The 23,964-nt window shown below is 35.8% G+C and overlaps 2 protein-coding genes across 2 annotated transcripts in view; both read left to right on the forward strand.

Annotated features, from left to right (window-relative positions):
• Positions 1–531: 531 nt before the first annotated feature.
• Positions 532–6,736, forward strand: psmc4 (proteasome 26S subunit, ATPase 4). The gene is made up of 11 exons (XM_077214929.1): positions 532–636; positions 1,641–1,739; positions 1,881–2,067; positions 3,537–3,683; positions 3,793–3,902; positions 3,990–4,083; positions 4,436–4,603; positions 5,170–5,246; positions 5,383–5,551; positions 6,141–6,196; positions 6,309–6,736. Exons 1-11 carry the CDS (start codon positions 601–603, stop codon positions 6,420–6,422), a joined length of 1,257 nt encoding a protein of 418 aa, XP_077071044.1. The 5' UTR covers positions 532–600; the 3' UTR covers positions 6,423–6,736.
• Positions 6,737–12,917: 6,181 nt separating this feature from the next.
• LOC143722999 (beta-1,4-galactosyltransferase 3) overlaps positions 12,918–23,964 on the forward strand; it is a 28,261-nt gene continuing 17,214 nt past the window's right edge. The window contains exon 1 of the mRNA XM_077214930.1: positions 12,918–13,105. The gene's annotated coding sequence lies outside the window, so the exon portion shown is untranslated. The remainder of the gene's footprint in view (positions 13,106–23,964) is intronic.

Here is a 23,964-nt window from a genome sequence, read left to right on the forward strand (position 1 = left end):
ACATAATAAATTTTTTACTGTCACTGTTAATTAACTTAATGCATCATTGCTGAATAAAAGTAGGCTATTAATTATTTTTTAAAAACTCGTATATATCATGCAAGGAAGTACAGACGATGATGCATCGCATACTAGCCTACTCACGAGCCTACTACAGGCATCCAGATTCGCCCCGAGATTATGAATGCAACACGTTTTGGCCCTTCTGAAACCATATATAACTTTGTTGTGAGAAAAAGCCCGATTCAGCAAAAATTCATTCTGTGAAATCAAAAACCAGATTCGTGAACGAATCATTCGAACCGGTTTTGTTTGTTTGTGAATTGGATCCGAGTTATGAAAAGATTCAACATAAACGAACGATTCATTCACGAATCGAACTTTTTTTTAATCGAACATGACTTTTTTTATGAACAGTTTATAAACTCGGAAAGAAGAGCATGTTTGCAATATTAATATCTCCAATAAATATCCAGGGTTTCCTAATAATGTTACAACTCTACTTGGGATTGTATTAAAAGGGTGTCCTTTAGGACCCGGTGATTATTGACGGAACTTCACATATATTCTGCGACGTGACGTCAGTTGCTGCAAGCAAACATGGAGGACGGCGGAGTGATGGTTGAGAAACCTCAGGTGAGATGTTATGTTGTGTTTTTAATCATTTTACGAAGACATGGCTGGCATATACATCATTAATATCTTTAAAAAGTTCGCTTCTATGCAAACAAAACATACATATACCAAGAACACAACTCTAAAGCTTAAAATAAACAGTGAAAAGATGCCGATTCATTCAGCTCGCCGCAAATGCTCAGTCATGCCATTCTCTGACAGCGGCTAACGTTAGCATGTGTTCTCACGTTAATTTACAGAAGAGTAGTGCTTACTGCTAACCTTTCAAATTCAAATATTTGCTTTTGATCATATTTGAGCTATATTATTATGATGGAAATATTTCTTCATTCGTTCACACTCAGCCACTGAACATTATACATCGGTTAACCTATAACGAGGTTAGCTATTAGCATAGCAGTTGTATTTGTCGATTTATTAACATCTTATAAGGACTATTTTTTTAAACAAACCTCATATAATGCTTAACAGAATTGTAGTGCATGTAACTTTACTTTCAAATTTGAATATGTATAAATAAATAAATAAATAATTTATCTGCTTTTTAATGCTCATTATAACAGTTTGGATAACCGTTAATTTATGATCTGTTATTTTGCATGTTATGTTAAATATGTGGGATAAATGTTTATTTTGAATTACTGTAAATTAATGTTATTAATAAAATGAAATATAAAAACTCAGGGGCTTAATAATAATAAGTTATTCATCATATAGCCTAAGTAATGGAAATGGCAGAGGTTCACTGGGGGACGCCAGTTGAGAACATATTCTATAGTTTTGAGCCACAGATGCAGAAAATCCCACTATTTTATGTATGACATTTACATGGTGTTTGGAGGCTATGACATCCATACGTTTTTAATTGGAACTCCTTCGTCCCCGTCCCCCCATTTCCAACCCTGTTTATTATTAAAAAAATCTGTCTTTTGGATTTAATTTAATTGTGTGTTCATGAAATATTACCTTGCACCTACATTTTTGTGATCTTTTTTTCCCTACAGGAGGATGTGCCGGCCCTGCTGAATTCAAGGCCCCAGACCGGCTTGTCTTTCTTGGCCCATGAACCAGAAGATCTGGAGGACCTTTACAGCAGATATAAGGTTTGTGAGTTTTTTTTTTTTTTTTTGTGTGTTATTGACATGCTACTCATCTTTCACAATATTGTCCACTGAATATTGACATTACCCCACTTGTTGACACATAATCACCAATGTTAATTGGCCATCATTTCCACACTGCAGAAGTTGCAGCAGGAGCTGGAGTTTCTGGAGGTGCAGGAGGAATACATTAAAGATGAACAGAAGAATCTGAAAAAGGAGTTTCTTCATGCCCAAGAGGAGGTGAAGAGGATACAGAGCATCCCTCTGGTCATTGGACAGTTCCTGGAAGCAGTCGACCAGAATACTGCCATTGTGGGTTCGACCACAGGTAAAAGGACTGATCTTTATGTAATAGTATTTATTACAATATCATCCGTAGACTTTAATTTACTCTTTAAGTTTCAAAATGGCTTTAACATGTATAATGTAATTTAAAATGTGTACCTTGATATTGAATCCACTGTAAAGGTCCGTTCACACCAAGGACGATAACTGATACAATAAAGATATGATATAGTTCTAAAAATTGTTCCAAATATAAAAGAATAGCAGAGTAAATGCCACATCTATAAAGATGAGGGGCACAGAGAAACGATATCGTTGGAATCACTTTCAGAATGATTTTTTTCCAACTGATGAACAATAAAAATATTGACAGCCAATCAGAATCCATCCAATTTTAAATGGAAGACGACAAAACTGCAGAGTGCGCTAAAGATCCTGAAATACTTCAAGTGAAATTGTGACGTCCTTTCGAACAACTTTAAAAAAAATCATGCACGCCAAACACAATAGAATAGTAGCGCAATAATTCTGATTAAAATATACATATTGCTAAAATATTTGTTGTTGGAGACAATAAATGTGCCATATGTGGAATTTTAAACCTACAAGTATATTTTTTTGAAAGTGACCATTATAATGGGGTAATCAAATGCAGGCTAATATAATTAGTTTGTGCTTTTGTTTTTATTTTCATCTTTAGTTTAAGCCTTTTAGTCATTTTAAAAACAAAAGCATTATTTTTGTTTTTAAATTGTAATGTTAGAATGTAATGTGATTTTAACCAGCCAGCCTACATTCACTATATTTGTTTCCATATCCTTCAATAACAACATTGTTTGGATGTCATTGAGCAGGATGTGAAATATATATATATATTTTTAATAAATACAGATTTTCTTCATCCAAATAGAAAAACGTAGAATGTACCGAGATGTATATCGCCATTTAACCAAAAAATACAGAGATATGATTTTTTTGGCCATATCACCCAGCCCTGAAGTTGTAATTCGAACTGAAAGAGACACGGACAATGTTTTTTCATGTTTAATACTGCTTGCTCTAACCTAAAGCAATACATTGTATACAATGGTACGGGTATATGAATAAACTGGAGTGCCAATTTGCAGAGCTTGTGCAAACATATCCACATCACTATGATCAGATGCTTTCTTAGTTATTTTTTTCTTACCACTGGCATTGAGAGGAAAACACGCTGCATATATTTATTTACATATTCGCTCTCAACAATGTGGGCAGAATCAGGATGTTCACTAAGTATATGTATTTTGAACTTTTTTAAGAAGAATGAAAAAGATCTTAATCGAGAGTATATAGAGCCTTAAGAATAATCAGAATGATATCTGCTGGTGTCGAAAATAATCTGCCAAGTGCTTGTGTACATTAGAAATTTTATGACGTTGTAAATGTTCGTCATTTGATACTACACAATTTGGTTTTGTCAGTAATTGTAAAATAGTAATACATTTTTTATTTATTTTTTTATTCCTTCAGGGTCCAATTATTATGTTCGAATTCTGAGCACAATTGACAGAGAGCTGCTGAAGCCCAATGCCTCGGTTGCGCTGCACAAGCACAGCAATGCTCTGGTGGACGTTCTGCCTCCGGAGGCTGACAGCAGCATCATGATGCTCACGTCAGGTATCAAACAGTTCCTTGTTTATCCTGTATTATGATATTCATTTCCCACTTCTGAGTCAATTGCTCCTCTATTTTACTTTTAATGCGCTTCCTCTCTACCTGATCCTAGATCAAAAGCCAGATGTGATGTACGCAGACATCGGAGGAATGGACATCCAGAAACAGGAAGTGAGGGAGGCCGTGGAGCTCCCTCTCACACATTTTGAGCTCTATAAACAGGTTAGTATGTGCATTCAAGTGCTTGTGGAAAACAAGTGGGTGTGTAGCAGTTTTGCTTGTCCACTTACTTTCTGCTGTTGTTCTCAGATTGGTATTGACCCACCTAGAGGAGTGCTCATGTATGGCCCACCTGGCTGTGGCAAGACTATGTTGGCAAAAGCTGTGGCTCACCACACTACAGGTAGACTCAGTGGTGGCTAGAGGCTTTCAATAGCTGCTTTTCCAGCGTCAGGTCAGCTACTGAGAAACTGGCTAGTCAGTGACCAATCCATTACACACATTCTACCAGCACGGGAATTCCAAGTCAAGAACAGTTTGTAATCGTGCCGTGCCAAACCAAGCTCCAGTGGAAATATAACTGGAACCATTCCCTACCGTTCATAGAACCGTTCGGCCCGATGGTGGAAAAGCGGCTGTTTTTATCTTTTATTGAGCTTTGAAGTTCATTCCTGAACATAGATGTAAATAAATTAATAGATCTGAAGCGCATGGTTATATTACAACTGTTAAAATTGTGTTTTTATGTTTTATAGCGGCCTTTATTCGTGTGGTGGGATCTGAGTTTGTGCAGAAGTATCTCGGAGAGGGTCCACGCATGGTGCGAGATGTCTTTCGACTGGCCAAAGAGAATGCCCCAGCCATCATCTTTATTGATGAGATTGATGCCATTGCTACCAAGCGTTTTGATGCACAGACTGGAGGTATGCGTTCCTCTCAGGTTTTTCTAACTTCTGTTACCTTTCAAAGCTTTTGCTTGGGTGTTTTAGATATGTGGTATTAACTTTTTTTTATGAATAATACAAAATTTTATTCAGAATATTATACACTACCTTTCAAAAGTTTGGGGTCAGAATTTTTTTTTTTTTAAAGAAATTATTTTATTTAGCAAGGACGCACGCATTAAAGGGATAGATTTTCTGAAGGATAGTGTCGCTGAATAACAACTTGCTTTGCCATTATAGAAATAAAAATGTAAAATATATTAAAATAGAAAAGTTATTTTTAATGTAATAATATTTCACAATATTCCTGTTTTTATTGTATTTTTGATCAAATAAATGCAACCCGGGTGACTGACCACAAACGCTTGAACAAAAGTGTACATATTAGCCAAAAATTTTAAATTGTCATAATTCACTCAATCATGCCTCATGTCATGGCATCCTGAAGAAGATATTTAGGGACACAAGTTATGCACTGTATTTTAAGTCTACTAATCCCATAAACGGATGTTTTTGTTATTGTTTAATTCATTGTTTTTTTGCAGCTGATAGAGAAGTGCAGAGAATCTTGCTTGAGCTCCTTAATCAAATGGATGGGTTTGACCAGAATGTGAATGTGAAGGTTAGCAAAAAAAAAATTTTCTTCATCATTTCTTGTTTTTTATGACTGTGTGGTATAGTGTTATTCTCTTTGTTCTGTTCTGCTCTAATACGGTATCAGACTTTTTTGACATTGTGATTTATTCTTTCATTGACAGGTTATCATGGCCACCAACAGGGCTGACACACTGGACCCAGCCCTTTTGCGCCCGGGCAGACTGGACCGTAAGATTGAGTTCCCTCTGCCTGACCGTCGACAGAAACGCCTGGTGTTCACCACCATTACCAGCAAGATGAACCTCTCTGAGGAGGTTGACCTGGAGGACTGTATCCTCTTGACCCTAAATTGTTTTTTCATTATGAATATGATTACATTTAATCGTTTAGAAGAAGAAATGAGGGAAACTCAATACAATGGAGTAGAAGAAAATATTTCAGAAAATAAGTTAGGAGTCAGTATAAAATAATTCTTGAAAATGTAAATATTTTATTTAGCAAGGATGTGAAGACATTTTATAATATTACAAAAGATTTCTATTTAAAAAAAATATGTTCTTTTGAAATTTCTATTCATCAAAATATCCTAAAAGAGTTTACGTTTCCACAAAAACATTAAGCAACACAATTTCTGAAGGATCACATGACACTGAAGACTGGATTGATGATGCTGAAAATTCAGCATTGCATCAGAAATAATTTTTTTTACAAGTTATTTGTTATAAAAAATGTACAACATTACTATTTTATTGTATTTTGAGCAAATAAATGCAGCTTTGGTGAGCATAAGAGACTTCTTTAAAAAAAATCTTACTGACCCCAAACTTTTGAATGGTATTGAATCTCTTCTATTAGAAGACTGTTATGTGACTGTCAAGACCAAATAAATATTTTATAATTGCACTTAACAAAAATGCAGATGTTGCAAGGCCTGACAAGATCTCTGGTGCAGATATCAACTCAATTTGCCAGGAGGTGAGTTAGAGACACAAAACATTTTTAGTGGTTTATTTATATTTTAATTGTGATTACATTTCTTCAAGCATATATTTTCTGTTTTGATCGATCTCGTTTCTTGTGTCTACAGGCTGGTATGCTGGCTGTCCGTGAAAACCGTTATATTGTGCTGGCTAAGGACTTCGAGAAGGCCTACAAGACTGTTATCAAGAAAGACGAGCAGGAACACGAGTTCTACAAATAGAATACTCAACTAGATATCGGCATTATCTTTTACCTTGTTTGATTCAGCCTTTATTTGTACGTACAGTGTAATGTTGAGGACATAGCACTAGAACCTTGATTTAAACCTTCAGGGTTTACACTGCTTGTACTGGGACTTTGATTTCACAGGATTGTTTCAGATTTACATTATATAAAATATGGATGGAAAAACAAACATGTACATCTTGTAAGCATTTTATGTATTCTGTTTAGTGAAGAAGAAAGACCTGCTCTAAGACAACCATTAAAAACGTTTCCATAATGACTCTAAATAAACATGTTTTTAAAAAACAACCCTAATGAATGCTGGCAGATAATAGTTTAGGTGATTTTCAGCGCAGGCATGAAAGGGAGTTTAGAAAGAACATTCATATTTGACAACTACACAGATTTCACCCTGCAGATACTAACACTTTTTTGCAAGAGGTAATTGTAGTTGGACATATTAATGTTGCAAAATGTAATATTTTTTTAATATATACACTACTGAATGACTAAAGACAAAATCGTTTAGCTTTTAGTAATGCTTATTTAGATTTAATAAATTTGTATGATTTAGATATTATTTATGTAATTATTATAGGCTACCCTTAATCGATCACACGTACAATTTTAGTTAATTATTATTTCGCAGAGTTTAAATGAGTAAATATATAAAAGTTAATATACACTGACCTAAAGGATTATTAGGAACGCCATACTTATACTGTGTTTGACCCCCTTTCCCCTTCAGAACTGCCTTAAGTCTACGTGGCATTGATTCAACAAGGTGCTGAAACCATTCTTTAGAAATGTTGGCCCATATTGATAGGATAGCATCTTGCAGTTGATGGAGATTTGTGGGATGCACATCCAGGGCACGTTCCACCACATCCCAAAGATGCTCTATCGGGTTAAGATCTGGTGACTGTGGGGGCCATTTTAGTAAAGTGAACTCATTGTCATGTTCAAGAAACCAATTTGAAATGATTCAAGCTTTGTAACATGGTGCATTATCCTTTTGGAAGTAGCCATCAGAGGATGGGTACATGGTGGCCATAAAGGGATGGACATGGTCAGAAACAATGCTCAGGTAGGCCGTGGCATTTAAACGATGCCCAATTGGCACTAAGGGGCCTAAAGTGTGCCAAGAAAACATCCCCCACACCATTACACCACCACCACCAGCCTGCACAGTGATAAGGCATGATGGATCCATGTTCTCATTCTGTTTACGCCAAATTCTGACTCTACCATCTGAATGTCTCAACAGAAATCGAGACTCATCAGACCAGGCAACATTTTTCCAGTCTTCAACTGTCCAATTTTGGTGAGCTCTTGCAAATTGTAGCCTCTTTTTCCTATTTGTAGTGGAGATGAGTGGTACCCTGTGGGGTCTTCTGCTGTTGTAGCCCATCCGCCTCAAGGTCGTGCGCGTTGTGGCTTCACAAATGCTTTACTGCATACCTCGGTTGTAACGAGTGGTTATTTCAGTCAAAGTTGCTCTTCTATCAGCTTGAATCAGTAGGCCCATTCTCCTCTGACCTCTAGCATCAACAAGGCATTTTCGCCCACAGGACTGCCGCATACTGGATGTTTTTCCCTTTTCACACCATTCTTTGTAAACCCTAGAAATGGTTGTGCGTGAAAATCCCAGTAACTGAGCAGATTGTGAAATACTCAGACCGGCCCGTCTGGCACCAACAACCATGCCACGCTCAAAATTGCTTAAATCACCTTTCTTTCCCATTCTGACATTCAGTTTGGAGTTCAGGAGATTGTCTTGACCAGGACCACACCCCTAAATGCATTGAAGCAACTGCCATGTGATTGGTTGATAAGATAATTGCATTAATGAGAAATTGAACCGGTGTTCCTAATAATCCTTTAGGTGAGTGTAAATACACTTTAGAATCAATAGATGAAGCAATAAAATGACTACATAAGGTAAATGTTCAATTCTCTCTATACTTTTATCAACTGTATAAACTAACTTCACAACTTTTACTTGCATCGATATACAGTAGCGAGACTTTTTCTTTTAGTTGTCCTCTTTCATAGCTAGCTATTTTTTTGTTCTTGCTGTGTAAATTTGTTTAAATCCTTAATATTTTATTACTTTTATTTAATAAGTGAATTGCGCATGCTTCTCTCTTGAGAAAAGAATCGCAGTTTCACTCTTTTGGCTGTTCGCTACTGATGTCACACCAAAACTCAGGATCAAAGCCTGAGTTGACAGAGAAAGATGATGATTAGCATCATGGTACCAACAAAGCCTGGTTGGATTGGTTTGGTTTTGTCAACTCGAAACTAATCTTTCAACCCTGAGTTTGTTCAAATACCATCCTGGTACAGGCCCCTGGTCAGAGTCCAGATATGAACCCTATAGTGAATATTTGGTTGCTTAATATATACTCAAACGAACTGGGAGACATTTTTTCTACTGCTCATGAGCTGTTTGAAGCCATTAACATGTAGTCGAACAACATTAACTATTCTTCCTGTTAAAAGCTGTCTGCAAGTTTACCTACACAGCTTAAACATTTAAAGAAAAGGGGAAGGTTATTCTGTGCTAAGTTACATTATCTACAGTATTTGTGCTTACAAATTGTAGTCCATTACTGAATTCAAAATTCAAAACTGTAATGTAATTTATTAGACTATTAGGTAATACAATCTGACTAATGTTGATTAAAAATAAAATAAGAATCAGGATGAATGAATTATGAATAATTTACTGCCATTTTGTGAATATAAAGTAATCATGTAATCAAGAAATTAATCATGTAATCAGCGAAAATTTTAATTACAGCAAATATCTGTGAAACAACAGGTATTTAATTGTATAATGAAAAAGTGGGAAAATTCTTTAAAAAAAATACAGACCATTACCTGTAAAATTACATTTATTTTTGACAGTGTAATCAAGATTACATATAATCAGTTACTATCCAGCACTATAAACCACTGTTATTTTGGTATCATTCAGATACTATTATAGTTTTTGTCAATATTCTGAATTAGTTTTTATTTTTATATTTTCCATTGTATTTTTAGATTAAGTTATAGTAAAAAAAATTTTTTTTTTAAATATCTGCTATAGTTTTTTTTTTAAATTTCGTTTCAGTTTTAGTTATTTTAGTACATCAGGTTAAACTAAAAGTTGAAATAAATATCTGAAATAAAATAGGCCTACGTTTAAGGTTTTTAATATTTTATTTCAGCAACAAAAATGTTTTTTTATGGTTTTAGTTTCAGTTAACTGTAATAGCCCTTATATAAACACATAAAACCTTGTCCTGAGATTGCAAGTAAACCTCTTTCATAATTTCCTTATTTTGAATCGCAAGTATTGCATTACTGTCTTTCACCACAAGATGGAGTTTGGTAATAAATAAAATGTGCACTGACCCTCTAAATATTACGAAAGAAAAAAAACTTTTATGCTTTGCCGTTCTCTTATCATTGCGTATGCCACTTGTAGGCTAATCCAGTTTCCCAGCCCTGCACCTGGAAGCACACCAACAGTGCATATTTGGGATGTTTCTTTTATCTGACCCATTTATTTTTGACCTTGGAGTCTCTACTAACGAGCTGATTCAGGTGTGATTGATTAGGCAGAGTTGGAAAACGTGTAGTGTTGGTGTTCCTCCAGGGGCCTATACCATGAAGCCGGTTTAGGTGGCTAGCCAGCTATGTATCAGTTTAGTTTGCGACAACCCTGGGTTTTAGGGACCATGAAAGTGGTTTGGCTTTAAGCAGTTTTCATCGTCATAGTAACTTTCGCTCCACGGCTAACCTGGTCCGGGGCAGGTTATGTTCCAGGTAAGAGGTTGCAAACCGAACTTGGACCAATCAGCTGTGAGCAAAGTGACACATGCCTGATGCGATAAAGTCACTCCACCTGTTTCTACTCCAAATTAAAGGTCACTACATAGCAAATGATTTTTAAAGACAAAATCGTCTGTTTTTTTAGTGATGCTTATTTAGAATAATACATTTGTATGATTTAGATATTATTTATGTAATTATTATACCCTTAATCAATCACACATGTAAAATTTTAGTTCATCAATTATTATTACGCAGTTTAAATGAATAAATGTATAAATGTAATATAAATACCCTTTAGCATCAATAGATGAAGCTATAAAATGACTACATGTGAGCTTAAATGTTCAATTCTCTCTATACCTTTATCAGCTGTATAAACTAACTTCACAACTTTTACTTGCACTGATATACAGTAGCGAGACTTTTTCTTTTAGTTGTCCTCTTTCATAGACAGCCGTTTTCTTGTTGTTGTGTAAATTTGTTTAAATTCTTACTATTTTAATACTTTTATTTATTAAGTGAATTGCGCTGCTTCTCTCGCGAGAAATTAATCTCAGTTTCACTCTCTCAACATGTGATTGGCTGTTCGCTACTGATGTCACACCAAAACTCAGGATCAAAGCCTGAGTTGACAGAGAAAGCTGATGATCAGCATCATGGTACCAACAAAGCCTGGTTGGATTGGTTTGGTTTTGTCAACTCGAAACTAATCCTGTAACCCTGAGTTTGTTCAACTACCATCATGGTACAGGCCCCAGGAACAGGGTTGGGAAACACTGGGCTATTCAACAATTCATTGTTTTGCACATTCATGTTTGTTTTGATAACAACAGTGGCCCGTTGCACGAAGCTACCTGAACAAACTCTAAATTTAAGAGTAAACCTAATTTAAGGTTTAGTGTTGACAAATTCAGATAAATCAGGTTTAGCGGTCTCACAAAACTGGTATAAACGTTCTCTGTCAACTCAGGTTTGATCCAGAGTTTGCGTTTAACTCTGAAGCGCGTGCACCTGGGGCCTGTACCATGATGGTAGTTGAACAAACTCAGGGTTACAGGATTAGTTTTGAGTTGACTACACCAAACCTATCCAACAAGCCTTTGTTGGTACCATGATGCTGATCATCAACTTTCTCTGTCAACAGGCTTTGATCCTGACTTTAGGAGTTCAGGTGTACGTGACATCATTAGCGAACAGCCAATCACACGCATGTATTATGTTTATGATACCGGGGAAGTGGCTTTATTGCATCAGATACATGTCACTTTGCTCACAGCTGATTGGTCCAGTTTTGGTCTGCGATCTCTTAACCAAGAATAAAACCTGCTCCGGAGCAGGTTAGCCGTGTCAGTAAGTTACCATGGCGATGAACCCCCGCTAAAAACCAATCCACATTCCTGAGCCTGAAAAAACAGGGTTTGCTCAAACTTATCTCGAACTTACCTGGGTAGAAACTGAAACCAGCTTTGTGAAACAGGCCACAGGTTCAACAGACCTGAGCAGTTTTGGAACAGAGATGCAAAAGATTATCTCTTGGGTCACCGCCTATGCCCCTAACTACAAAGCTCTGCCCTATAAGGTTATCTAAAAAAACATCTAAAATTGGCACTTGTATTTAAATTTATTTGTAGTGACTAAGGCTCAAGGGCTGTCGCACTTCATTTATAACTTTGTTTGCTACTGCTTTTATCATTTCATCAGTTGGCTAAAGAACTTTATGATATGCCACTGATTATAGACAATGTTGGATTATGTTCTTATCTGCACTTTATGTCCAACTAATATCAGAGGTGTTAAGTCCAGGTTCAGAAAGTAAAATTCCTCCTCAGTATTTTGTTCGAATCACCTGGATTTGCTAATTAGCTCAGTTTTTTTCAGCCAGGAGATAGAACTAATTAGTGAAATCAGCTGGCTGAGTTAATGGGTGGAATAAGCAGGACTTTTACTTTCTGACCCCTGGAATTGACACCTCTGACTACTATACAGTACATAGCCTACGTTAGGGCCTTTGACTGTGACAGTGACTTTTCTGCACCTTAATTTTACTGAAAGGAATGATAAAATGAATGAGTAATAATTGCATGAGGGAAAATAACGATGACAACATAGTCATTTATGAACGTTGGGTGGCTGGTGTCATACTTGTAACGTAACACCATCAGTTTAGCCGATTAGAAATGAGCTACAGGAAAGAAATCACAATAATACATGATCATCCTGAGGTGACAGCAGAAGTTAGAAGATTCTGTTAAAAAAGTTAGGATTTACAAGACAAAATCAATTCAGAGTTAACAAAGTAGCCTAAAGTTTAATGCCTGGCTTTTTCTAGTTTTGTAGCTACATCTTCAAAGTAAATGTAGCCTATTAATAATTACAATATATTCACACACTTTTAAAATATCCATGTTCTTTATGAGTTTTGCTAACTACAGTAAATTAGGTTGAGGTACTATTTTAGTAAATCATAGGCATAATAATCCTAGTAGCTACATGAATGTAAAATAATTTTACATCCATTTAGCTAATTGTGGATAAATAGATTGTAGCTGTTTGAAGCAGACGAATGTCATATCAAGGTTAATGACCTTGGGATATTAAAATTTGTGTTCATTCATAAGATGTGTTTCAACCCGCAAAAAGAGAAGTGCTCTAGTGTGCGCGCACATACGCTCATTACAGCACAGCACAGCACAGCAGTGTGAGCGCGCATCACTTCCTGTGCAAGAGTGTGCATGCTGGGCGCTTTCAACTCCGACTGGACAACCGTCGGAGTCGAAGAAGTCAGACAAATAGACAGGAGTAACGGAATATCTGGGGGAATACTCCACCAAACTGTCCGAGTTTCACCAGGTAAGTTCTAAAGTCTCGTATCAAGGTCTTTTCTTCCTCGTTTTGGCTTTGTTGAAGTGTAATTTCCTCACCTTTTGGAGGGTTAGTGAGTATGTGAGAAGCCCCAGTTGTGCTAGCCTGCTGTAGCTAACCTCACTGCATCGTTTCCTCTCAAGTTGAGGTCTAAAAAAACCCCATGTTTATGTGGAAACGACTTTTTTGCGTTTTACAGGCGGCTTGATAACACCTACAGCATCAGCCTCAGCGGCTATAGTGTGTCATTATATCCAGCTGTGACTGTTAAACACAATTATCACGACGCAACACTGTCACATCATTTATCTTGATACATATTCATGTCTATTAGAGATCGACAGCTACCTGTTATTAGATTACCGCTTAGATTTTTAAATAAGTTAACGTACAATTTTATTAACTTACACAATAAACTATAAATATTATTATGTTTTCTTTTGTTGTTGTTTTTATTGATGCATATACTTTACAATAAGGTTCCTGATCTAACAAGAACTAACAATAAACAGTTGTATTTTAATTTTAATTAACGTTAACAACGATTAATATTGTATCAAAATTTGTGTTAGTTTATGCATAGCCTAGCTAAGGTTAACTAATGGGAACTTATTCTAAATTGCTACACAATACATTAAATGATTAGGCTACTTTTGTTGTTTTGCTTTTTACTTTTGGTGGGTTGTGTGTGTGTGTGTGTGTTTAGAAACCCATCAAATGGTGCCATTTATTGGTAGGCCTGATAAAACAAAACCTAAAGAACAGCAGAAATAAAGCACATTTTTTTTTAATTATCTAAAAAGTATATTAGTCTATTCAAATTATGAGTGTTTCTATATTTATGAAACTGTCTAATGTCTGTATAAGTGTCTTGCTGTGTTTCCCATTACTACAAAATATGATAATACATGCTTGCATATTTACACTTTTGTTTCTGTTTGTTTGTGTTTTAGGCCCAAGTTTACTGTTGTCTATTTCAACAGAACAAGATAACAGTTTGTTGATCAAATTATTGTTGTGTTATATGCAACTTTTTATTAAATAACCCGTTTTTATTTTTTTAGCAAAATCTCAGATTTGTTTAGTACTAGTGAAATGGTTACGTTTCTTTTCTTCAGACAAGTCTGATATTTGGTTTCTCATGACATGATTGTGCAACATAGTATCACCCAACTTAAAGTAGATCAATCTGCATTTCAGGTCAGAGAAACGTTAGTAACACTTGATAAGAAGATAGGCTAGTCATCTGTTTTGTGTGTATTATTTGTTAAAAAAAAAAAACCTGTTCTGAGCAGTTTACCCTGAAAGATCTTATCACCTTTTGTCATTCAAATTCATATTATTTTGCAACTTAGAAAGGTTTTGCCTAAATAAATTGTTGAAAGTTTGCCTTCGGTGGAACGGTTTAGGTAAATATCACAGTCAGTGAGTAGATTCAATTTGTCTGTTTTAATACTTCTTGGAAGGCATCGTGAGGAATGAAATGTAGTTTAGAGCTTTGAACTTCCTTTGAGGAGGATGTTGTTTATAGTGTGATAAGGAGGCTTAAGATTTCATGATATTTGTAGGTGATTTATGAACTGCTTAAGGACCAGGCAGAATTGTTAGAAAGAATGCCCTGTGTGATTTTGTTAATTTAGAAAATATTATTATTTTAGTTTCATCGTTTCACCAGGTAGGAATGTGTGGTGGTTATTCTCTGGTGAAAGATGTTGTCTAGTCCTGTTTTACTTCATGCACACTGCAGCTATTCCTGATAATACATTTCTATGCTTTGTTTTCCTGTTTGAAACCATTACCTTTTTAATGGGTTGCCGTTGTTAGCCCCCCTGGATCTTATCGCTTGGTTACAGATCCAAGCAGCAGGTTGTTCCGCTTGCTCTCTATAGGCTTTGCTCTCCATAGGCTTTGCTCTCCCTGTACCTTTGTGGCGTATAAGGAACGGCGAAATCCGAAATGGGTCAGTGAAATATGTGTAGCTTTGAATCGGCAGTCTCATTTTAAACCATTATGGTCAAAGAAATTATATCTGTTTAGGGCTGGGCGATATGGTCAAAAAAAATTATCACGATATTTTTTTTTATATCAGTCGATATCGATAATTATCACGATAAATGTCAAATCTTTGTTTCTTTCAAATTTAAAGGCCGATTTTCGCTCCTAAGGGAAAGTTGTAGAAACCAGAGCGTTAATTGTCGTTTTAAACTACTCTTTATTGTGAGAACATATCATGACAAACACTTACCGAGCAGGTGAACATTACACAAATCTGAGGTAGAACATTCAAACATTTGTCATTTTCCTTAAGAAAATAAATATTTGAATAGAAAAATTTATTTCTTAGTTTCTGCATGTGCTAATGGGGGATATTGTTTCAAGTCTTGAAACAGGTTTGTGTTGCCTAACTTTGATGGGATGTATCTTCAGCACAGTTTGCAGTGCAGGCTGCAATATTAATATTACATGTTTTGTCTCAAAATGCATATTTGACAGTGAGTTGACAGTAAATCTACATCCTAACTCAAGCTAATACTATGTAAATTTATGTTCATTAACAAAAACAGGTTAAATTTTTGTGGACTGTTTGAGTCTTATTAAAATTAACCATTGGTCATCCAGTATCATGCATTTAGATCATGATAACCACAGATAAAACCAGGCATAGCCTATAGCACATCACTATCATGGCAAAATGTAACTTTATGGTTTCCATGGTATTTGTATGAAAAACAGTAGCCTAAATAGATTATTAAATACTGTAATTATATTCCATTAGTCATTTAATACATTGTCTACATTCGTAATATAATGCAATTCAATATGTATATCCTACATTTCATGGTGCAGTTATTACAGGCTAACGTTACAGTAAATCCATGGTAAATCGATTCAGTATCAATTCAGATTCTGGCTGTATCATTTCACACAGTGTTTCTCCTGTTTGTCCGCACCGTTTCATCTGCCTTTAAACTGGTTTAAATCACTGAAACATTTGTGTTCTTCGCTGAATTCAAACGCTTCTCACTGGATCTCGAGACAGAGACCGATCAGAGTAAACGCGTCTGCTCTCGTCAGCTCGCGCTGCGCTGTGCTGCCGTTTGGACTTTGAGCCGAGCGAATAAATGCTCCGTGTGGCGCGCGGTTAAAATGAGTTTCGTTCCGCTTTTGGCGCATAAACATTATCGAACATTTATCGAACTCTTGATATCGTTTTATCGAGAAAAATCATATCGCGATAATTATCGTTATCGATTTATCGCCCAGCCCTATATCTGTTGAGAGTTAATCGATAATTTCTACTTTCTACATTGACATTACAGCGGAGTTAGAATTTACTTGCTCTATTATAACATTCTAACTTTTGGAAATGGTACAAGGTGTTAGGTTTTGAAAAGGTCTTGATGATCTTGATATGTTTCTGAACTCTTATCAGTCGCAGTTCTTTTGTAACATGGGAATTCATCAACCAGATGCATTTTAAGACTAGTTAGCCCCAGCAGAGTTTGGTTTTGTGTACTTGTTGTCACCATGTGGAAGCTGTGCTGTGTTTTTTTTTTTTTATGATGCTTGCTTGTTCAATCACTGGATCATCAGATCCAGCTTTGAGTCACCAGAATGTTTTCTACCAAGGCTTTTCAGCGTGTTTCCTTTGCAGAAAGGAGATTAGAAAGGCATCAAGCCACGTCTACATTCAATGTTTGCGCAACATCCTGCCTATAAAGATGAAGCCTTTTTAGATAAAAAATTTAAAGCAACTGGTGATCATCATAGTAGTTACTAGTTTGTGGTAAATGGACCTCTTCTTTTCACTTTCATGCATTGATAAATTCTAGTTGATTCCCCTCATTGTTTCCATGCGAGACATTAAAAGCAGCTTTAGTAAGCCGAGTAATATAGCTGAGGGAAAATATTTCCTGGTACTCTTGCTGCGGGCACAAACTAAATCCTCTAGCACCACAAATGATTGTCTGCGTCACCATTGACTATTATTCCCGCTGCCCTCCCGGATCAGGAAATTGATATTTTTTTCCTTGATGCGCTTGAACCCCTAGCTCACGCAAACAACTCTGATGTTGTATGTGTATTATTAAGGAAGATCCTTTTTTCTGTTGCATCGACTCTGGATTTGGCATGCTTGGCTTTTACTTTCCCTTCAGGTTATGTGCAGAGAGGTTATATAAATGCTCCAGATTTGAACAAAGTTGTGACAGCCAAATGCCATAGTCTTTAAAGAGTGACCTTTTTCCCTTTAGTTATTCTGATGTACTTTGAGCTCAGGACTGTTTTTACACATGAAATTGCGAAACCATTTGTGCCCAGCTATCATTTTATCTTTTTTTTTTGGCTCTTGGATCTATTTGATAAGGAAGTTTCACTTACGTTTGATATTCAGGGATTTCCATCTGTGTTTTTGTATGCAAATACTTCAGGATATTGCATTTAACATTCTGGATGGAAGCACCAAGATGCAAATTTCCACAATGTACAGAAGACTTTCCCCCTAAACCCTGAGGTAAAATTATTTCAAATCACAAGCACAAATCAAAAAAGAAAGGAATGAGATAATATAAGATGAAAACACTGCATGGGTCTTCCTACAGTCAGATGAAATGGGAATGGCTTTAGGGCAGTGCTGGATGTAGTAGGCTACCTGAAAATTTTCAAATTATTTATTTCTAATTTAATAAATTAGCCTAATGGAAAAATATATCTATAAATTCAACAGACTTGTACATTAGATGGCAACTTCTTGATTCTATAATGAAATTACAGTATTTTTTTTTATATTAATAAAAAAAGGAAGTAAACGCTGTAACCAACAGGGCACTTTGTAATATGGTAAGTTTGTGCACACTAAACCATGTAAAAAAATAACAATTAAAACAAGGTAGCACTAATTTTATTTACAGCACACAGTAAAAATGCCATGAATATGTCATAGTGGGCAACTGAATATAGCGCAGCATAGTTTGAAATCAAGGGTTTTAAAGTTTGTCAATCATGCGTCTCGAGTGAAGCTGAACTCTTCTGTCCTCAAAGACTGACCATCACACACAGAGAAACACGCCTTCGTGCAGGCTACAAATTTGACTAGCCTACATCTGCAAGGTTGTAAAATTAAATGTGAATTAGATAGTCAATTTTTTTTTAAATTAGTAATTGCTGAATGCTGACGGTAAATGAGAAAGTATAATAGTGTTTGCCTTTCTGTTACTAATAATATAAAAGTAAATGCTATGATACTTTTTAGTATAGTTTACTTTTTTGTTTAACAGTTATGTCTAGTAACATATTATACAAACCTGTTAAACAGAGAATGAAGACAGAGATCGAAAGCCCTATGTGCTTTGGTGCTGCTGTTCTCTGAGCCAGCGTTCTCAGCTCTGTCAAAATTAAAGTCCTGCATCCAACACATTGGTCAATGCCGATATTTTAAAAATGGCATGTATCGGCCGATATATCGGCCTTGGTGGTATACCGGTAGAGGTGGGTAGTAATGAAGTACATTTACTTGAGTATTTTTTTGGATAAATTGTACTTTTAAGAGTTGATTTAAATGTGGGTAGTTTTACTCGAGTACATTTCTAATGAAAAAACTGTACTTTTACTTTGTTACGTTGGATGACGTTCCTCTCGTTACTTTATGCAATACATGTTGTTAAATGTGTAGTTTATTCCAAGCGCGCTGTATCTTTTTTATGGGCATGAGCGATGCTCAATTCACAAATTAATCACTCTTTTGAGTCGATTCTGTTCAAAGACTTCATCAAATAAGTTGGCAGATCTGTCTAAATCGGTTCGCGAATCAGTTTGAATGATCTGTTCAGTTTCCTGCACGCACTGAATCGTCTGAAGCACTTTCAATTCACACTCGACTTGGAGTCGTAACAGGAAGATGGGGTCCTTCGGCCCAAATGGACACGAAGATTTTAAATATATATATTTTTTTAAATCATAGCTTCATCGGATTGGTCTGAAATTTGGTGACTTTGTTGGTACTTGGTATATGAACACCCAAAAAATTGGGGACATGATTTGAATAATCTAAGTGGTTGTAAAAAAAATTGTCACACTCAGGAACTTCGGGTCCAAATGGACCCGCATAGGAAATGGAAGCACCAAGATGCAAATTTCCACAATGTACAGAAGACTTTCCCCCTAAACCCTGAGGTAAAATTATTTAACATTATAATAACATTATTACAAATCCGCCACGATCCAGAAAAAAAAGCACACAACAGTGAAGGGGTGAATCTATGAATTCCGGCCCATTTGGACCCGAAGGTCCTCAGTGTGATTCTGAAATGAAGGACCCCAGAGGGTTAAGAACATCAAGAGCGTTGGATGAAGTGGCCGTGGACCTACAGTCTAGTGAAAGCAAATCTGCAAATGCATTATATTTTTGCCTGCGATGAAGATCTTTATTACTTGTAGTTTTTTCATTGGATACTTTTTACTCTTACTCAAGTAACTATTAAGATTATTACTCTTACTTTGAGTAAATATTTCTATAAGTAGCCTACTTTTACTTGAGTACAGTTTTTGGATACTCTACCCACCTCTGTATATCGGTTGACCATTATAGTCGACTAAATGTTAGTTGACAAAAAGAAGCTTCGTCGACCAAAATTGTTTTAGTTGGTTAGTCGCAGAACGACGGGTCCTTATAATTACAGTGTGTCGAGCAGAAAATCCAAACATTTTCATATTATCCAGCGATCTCAAATATGGCTTATCATTTGAAAAAATGTAAGTAGTAGCATCTTTAAAGTAGATAAATATGCGCTTTATTACTAGGTGCGTATTCAACTGTATGTGCAAAGTGTGGAAGCTGCAGCATTGGCGCACTTACTGTATGACATGGAGCTGGCGGTGCGGATTGACAATGGAAACAACTTAAGGTACTCAAGTTGTGTTTGGTCATACGGATAAGAGTAATACATCTGCGCCACTCACCGTCGTTTTGATCATTTAACCATGAAATTCAAATATAATGTGCCGTGACATCACTGTTTAGGCGCCTCAGTTCAAGTGGCAGCGTGGAGCGCGACTGAACGCGATCATCTCTTCCTCTTTAATACTAGTTGCAGAATAAACTTGAATGAATATCTGAAGTAAGGTATGTTGAAAGATACAATACAACTTACTGAAACGTATCATATCTCATATAAACAAGCACCTGGAAAAATTTGCTATGCATTGGATGACTGTTCTTGTATGTGTCCATGTGTTAATGACATTTGTTTTTAAGGTGTAGTTTGTTGTTTTTAGACTTTTGTGACAGAATCTGCCTCTTGTAGACATGTTTGAAAAGTACTGCCAATTAGGCACTGTGAAGTTACATACTGGTGTTGGGTGGTGCTACATTCTTATTGTATGCTCTGTAGCTTACTGTACAGATGGTGTGTATTTCAGGGATCTTCTAGGCTTTAGCGGGACATGCTTTGCTATACATGAACAGATGTTGGTGAATTGGCTGATAGATTGACTGTTGACCTTGTGTGACAATGAAGCAGGAGATCGAGGGATTGTTTTCTCTTAAGATTTGATTGACAGCAGGCTGCAGGATCCTGGGAATCCAACCCTCTTCTCAAAATCCTTTTTTCATAAAAATCCTTTCGTTTTCGTAACTTAACACATGGAATCCAGATGCTCGGTATAGCTCCAGCCATCTTTTCATTTGGCTCGCTGACTTGGCTAAGAATTTTTATAGTTTGAAGCCTCTCAACTTTTATTCACTCTTCCTTTTACTTCCAATACTTGCTCTCTTTTTGTACTTGTTATGCTTAGTAATTATCAGGGAATGAATCTAAACAGATTGTTAATGCTCATAAAAGGGGATTTTCCTCTATTTTTTTATTTATATTTAAATGTAAAAATCAATCCTCCAGATTTGTTTAATGTATTGATTTATCTAGGTATTGATGATCAAGAGATCAGGTTAGCCAACGACTGATACAATGCATTTATCTTATTTGATACAGTGAAATTTAATTTCAGTAAAATATAATACATTTAATTTGCTACAGTAAAATTACACACAAATATCTAAATATTTATAATATACATTTAGGTTAAAATAAAAATAAGGTTATACATGAACATATATGAAATTATTTTGCACAATTCACAATATATTTAAACAGAAAACATGCAGTTTCCAATGGCAAGTCTGTTGGTAGATTTTAGAACAGACATTAAAAAGAATGTCCACTTATGTTAATTACGCATAGTTATTGGCTGATGGTAATATAGTCTTGTTAGATGCTAGTGCAGATGCAATCTCATTATTCAGTCAAGCTATTGGTGCCTCACTTTTCTTTATGCTGTTCTGCTGAGCAAAGCCACACGAGTCGCTAGGGGTTGCGCAGCAGGAAAGATCTCATATCTTAATGCACTTTGTTTACCCATTCATCTGGCCATTATACTGTGTTTGTTAGTGGTCTATGTAGTGTGTATATAAAATAATTTTAAAGCCCTTGGGCATGGTACATTGTGCCTGACTTGTATAGATGCACGGCTCGCTGCTGTGTGAGGGGAGTGAAAGGAAGAAGATAAAAGGTGGGCTTTTGAAGATGGAGTTAGTCATGTTATTGATGTCCATTTGAATCCAGAACGGAAGGAGGTCCGTGCGACATGTTTCGGCAAGGAAAGCACACAATATTCTCTTTCCATCTTCTTTATTCCATTTTAATTTTGGTCATCTGTCCATCTTTCTTCCCATCTCAATGTGGATTACTGTTACTTTGTTCCAGTCCAGAAGCTACAGACCTGTTACGCTTGACTACACTTCCTAGAAAGCTTTTGGGTTTTCTTGAGTGCCTCTAGACGAGGTTATTTAAATATTTTTATTAATGCTACAAGGATTATGAGATTTGAGTTGGGTTCAAATATGGTAATCTTGCCAGTCAGATTGTGTCAGAGCATCACTTGAAGGTTAGGCCTATACGCTGATGTTTAAAGCAATATTCTGGTTATTTTCAATTGAATGTGCGTGTTCCACATATGGCTTACTGTCAATTACTACAGACAAAAATATGCAGTTTAAACATGAATTTGGAAACCTGTTTAGTATATCTAGTTCCAAGAAATCATATTTTATGATTCATATTGATTCGAATATGGTGAGAAAAGGATGTCAATAAAACTTGAATCAGTATCATCAATCCTTCACTGAAAGATTCAGCGGTTACTGAGTCAACATAATATATCTCACTTACTATACTGAAAATTATTATTTTAGTGATGTTAATCTAGAAATTAAGCATGTTTTGTAAACTTTAATGTTCATTAACCTATATCAAAATCTCCTTTTGACAACATGTAGTTATTACAGATATAGGAAGTCAAAGTCAAACCTCATATCAAACCTCATGCTCTCTGTCCACTATTTACCATAGTGGAATGATGCAATTTACAGCATCTCTTTCAGCCCTTCCCTTATTGCTTCTCTCTTTAGCTTCCTCTCCTTGATCTTACTTCATCACATAGAGATGTTTAAACCATCTCTCATTCTTACTAAAAGTGTGAGAAGGTACAGCTGAAGATGAGATCAGTAAGAGACGTCTCTTCTCTTGTGCCAATCCAGTAATCCCTGCGCCATCCCCCAGATTAGGATTATCGGCCTGTGAGTGGTGGTTTTAATGAGCTGTAATTGATTTGTAAGCACAGATCCACCAGACTGTGTCAGGAAGATTAAATGAAGCTTGTTTGAAGCCCCAGGTCTCTTTTTCCCCCTCCACTGTGTGATCCTGGTAGTGGTGGGACAGAATTCCCAGCAGGGGTGTGTGGCTTTTGGGACAGATTTTACAGAGTTGCTGCTTTCCTGCTGAGGGTGTTGGCCTCTTTCCCTTCCTTGGAAAAAGCCAGTGTCTGGGAAGTCGGCCATGACCAAGTGCAGGCTTCATTCATCTAAACACATTTTAGAGGAGTGACACAAGCTGGTAGTGTTTGCTCTCCAATAGTTGTAAATGGTGTCCAAAATTAACTTTTTGCCACACCTGCATGTAGGGCTGGGTATTGTTCAAAATCTTTCGATCCAGTGCCAATTCCGATACCTCAGTTTCGATACCGGTTCCTAATGATACTTTTTTCGATACCAATTTTATGAAATCCAGTTGAACACATTACCTCAGAAAAACTTTGGTTTTATTTTTTCAGTTTGACTCATGCTTCTAGCCAGTGCAAAAAGGAACAAAAAAAAGCACAAAGGAACAAAAAATGTTTTATAAAGAGCTCATGCTCACCAAAGCTGAATTTTTTAAAATAAAAAATACAGTAAAACTTGTAATATTTTACAATAGTATTACAATTTAAAATCTTATTTGAATATATTTCAAAATGTAATTTATTGAAATGAATTGTATTCAAAGCTGAATTTTCAAAATCATTACTTCAGTGTCACATTACCCTTCAGAAATATGAAAACAGTTTGCTGCTTAATATTTTGGAAACTATTATACAGTTTTTCATGATTCTTTGACGAATAGAAAATTCAAAAGAACAGCATTTATTTAAAAAACGAAATATTTTGTAATATTTAGATTAGATTAGATTAGATTCAACTTTATTGTCATTACACAAGTACAGGTACTAAAAAACGAAATATTTTGTAATATTTAGATTAGATTAGATTAGATTCAACTTTATTGTCATTACACAAGTACAGGTACAAGGCAACGAAATGCAGTTTGGGTCTAACCAGAAGTGCAATAGCAACAAGTGCAGGATATACAATGGTTCCGTAAGTGCAGTACATGGATATGTACTGAATAAATATAGAGTTGAATACTATTATAAACAGAATTTTCCAGATAGATTAGTCCTATGAATATGATATACAGATA

This window comes from Siphateles boraxobius, unplaced genomic scaffold (assembly GCF_051911475.1).
Source record: "Siphateles boraxobius isolate OS27281-9 unplaced genomic scaffold, OSU_SipBor_1 68, whole genome shotgun sequence".
Classification (NCBI taxonomy): domain Eukaryota; kingdom Metazoa; phylum Chordata; class Actinopteri; order Cypriniformes; family Leuciscidae; genus Siphateles; species Siphateles boraxobius.

Bases quoted from the DNA above. Each gene is read 5' to 3' on its own strand.
- psmc4 (XM_077214929.1), top strand. From the start codon at position 601: ATGGAGGACGGCGGAGTGATGGTTGAGAAACCTCAG. The intron at 3,684-3,792 runs GTATCAAACAGT...ACCTGATCCTAG, and splicing joins CATCATGATGCTCACGTCAG to ATCAAAAGCCAGATGTGATG. The intron at 3,903-3,989 runs GTTAGTATGTGC...TGTTGTTCTCAG, and splicing joins ATTTTGAGCTCTATAAACAG to ATTGGTATTGACCCACCTAG.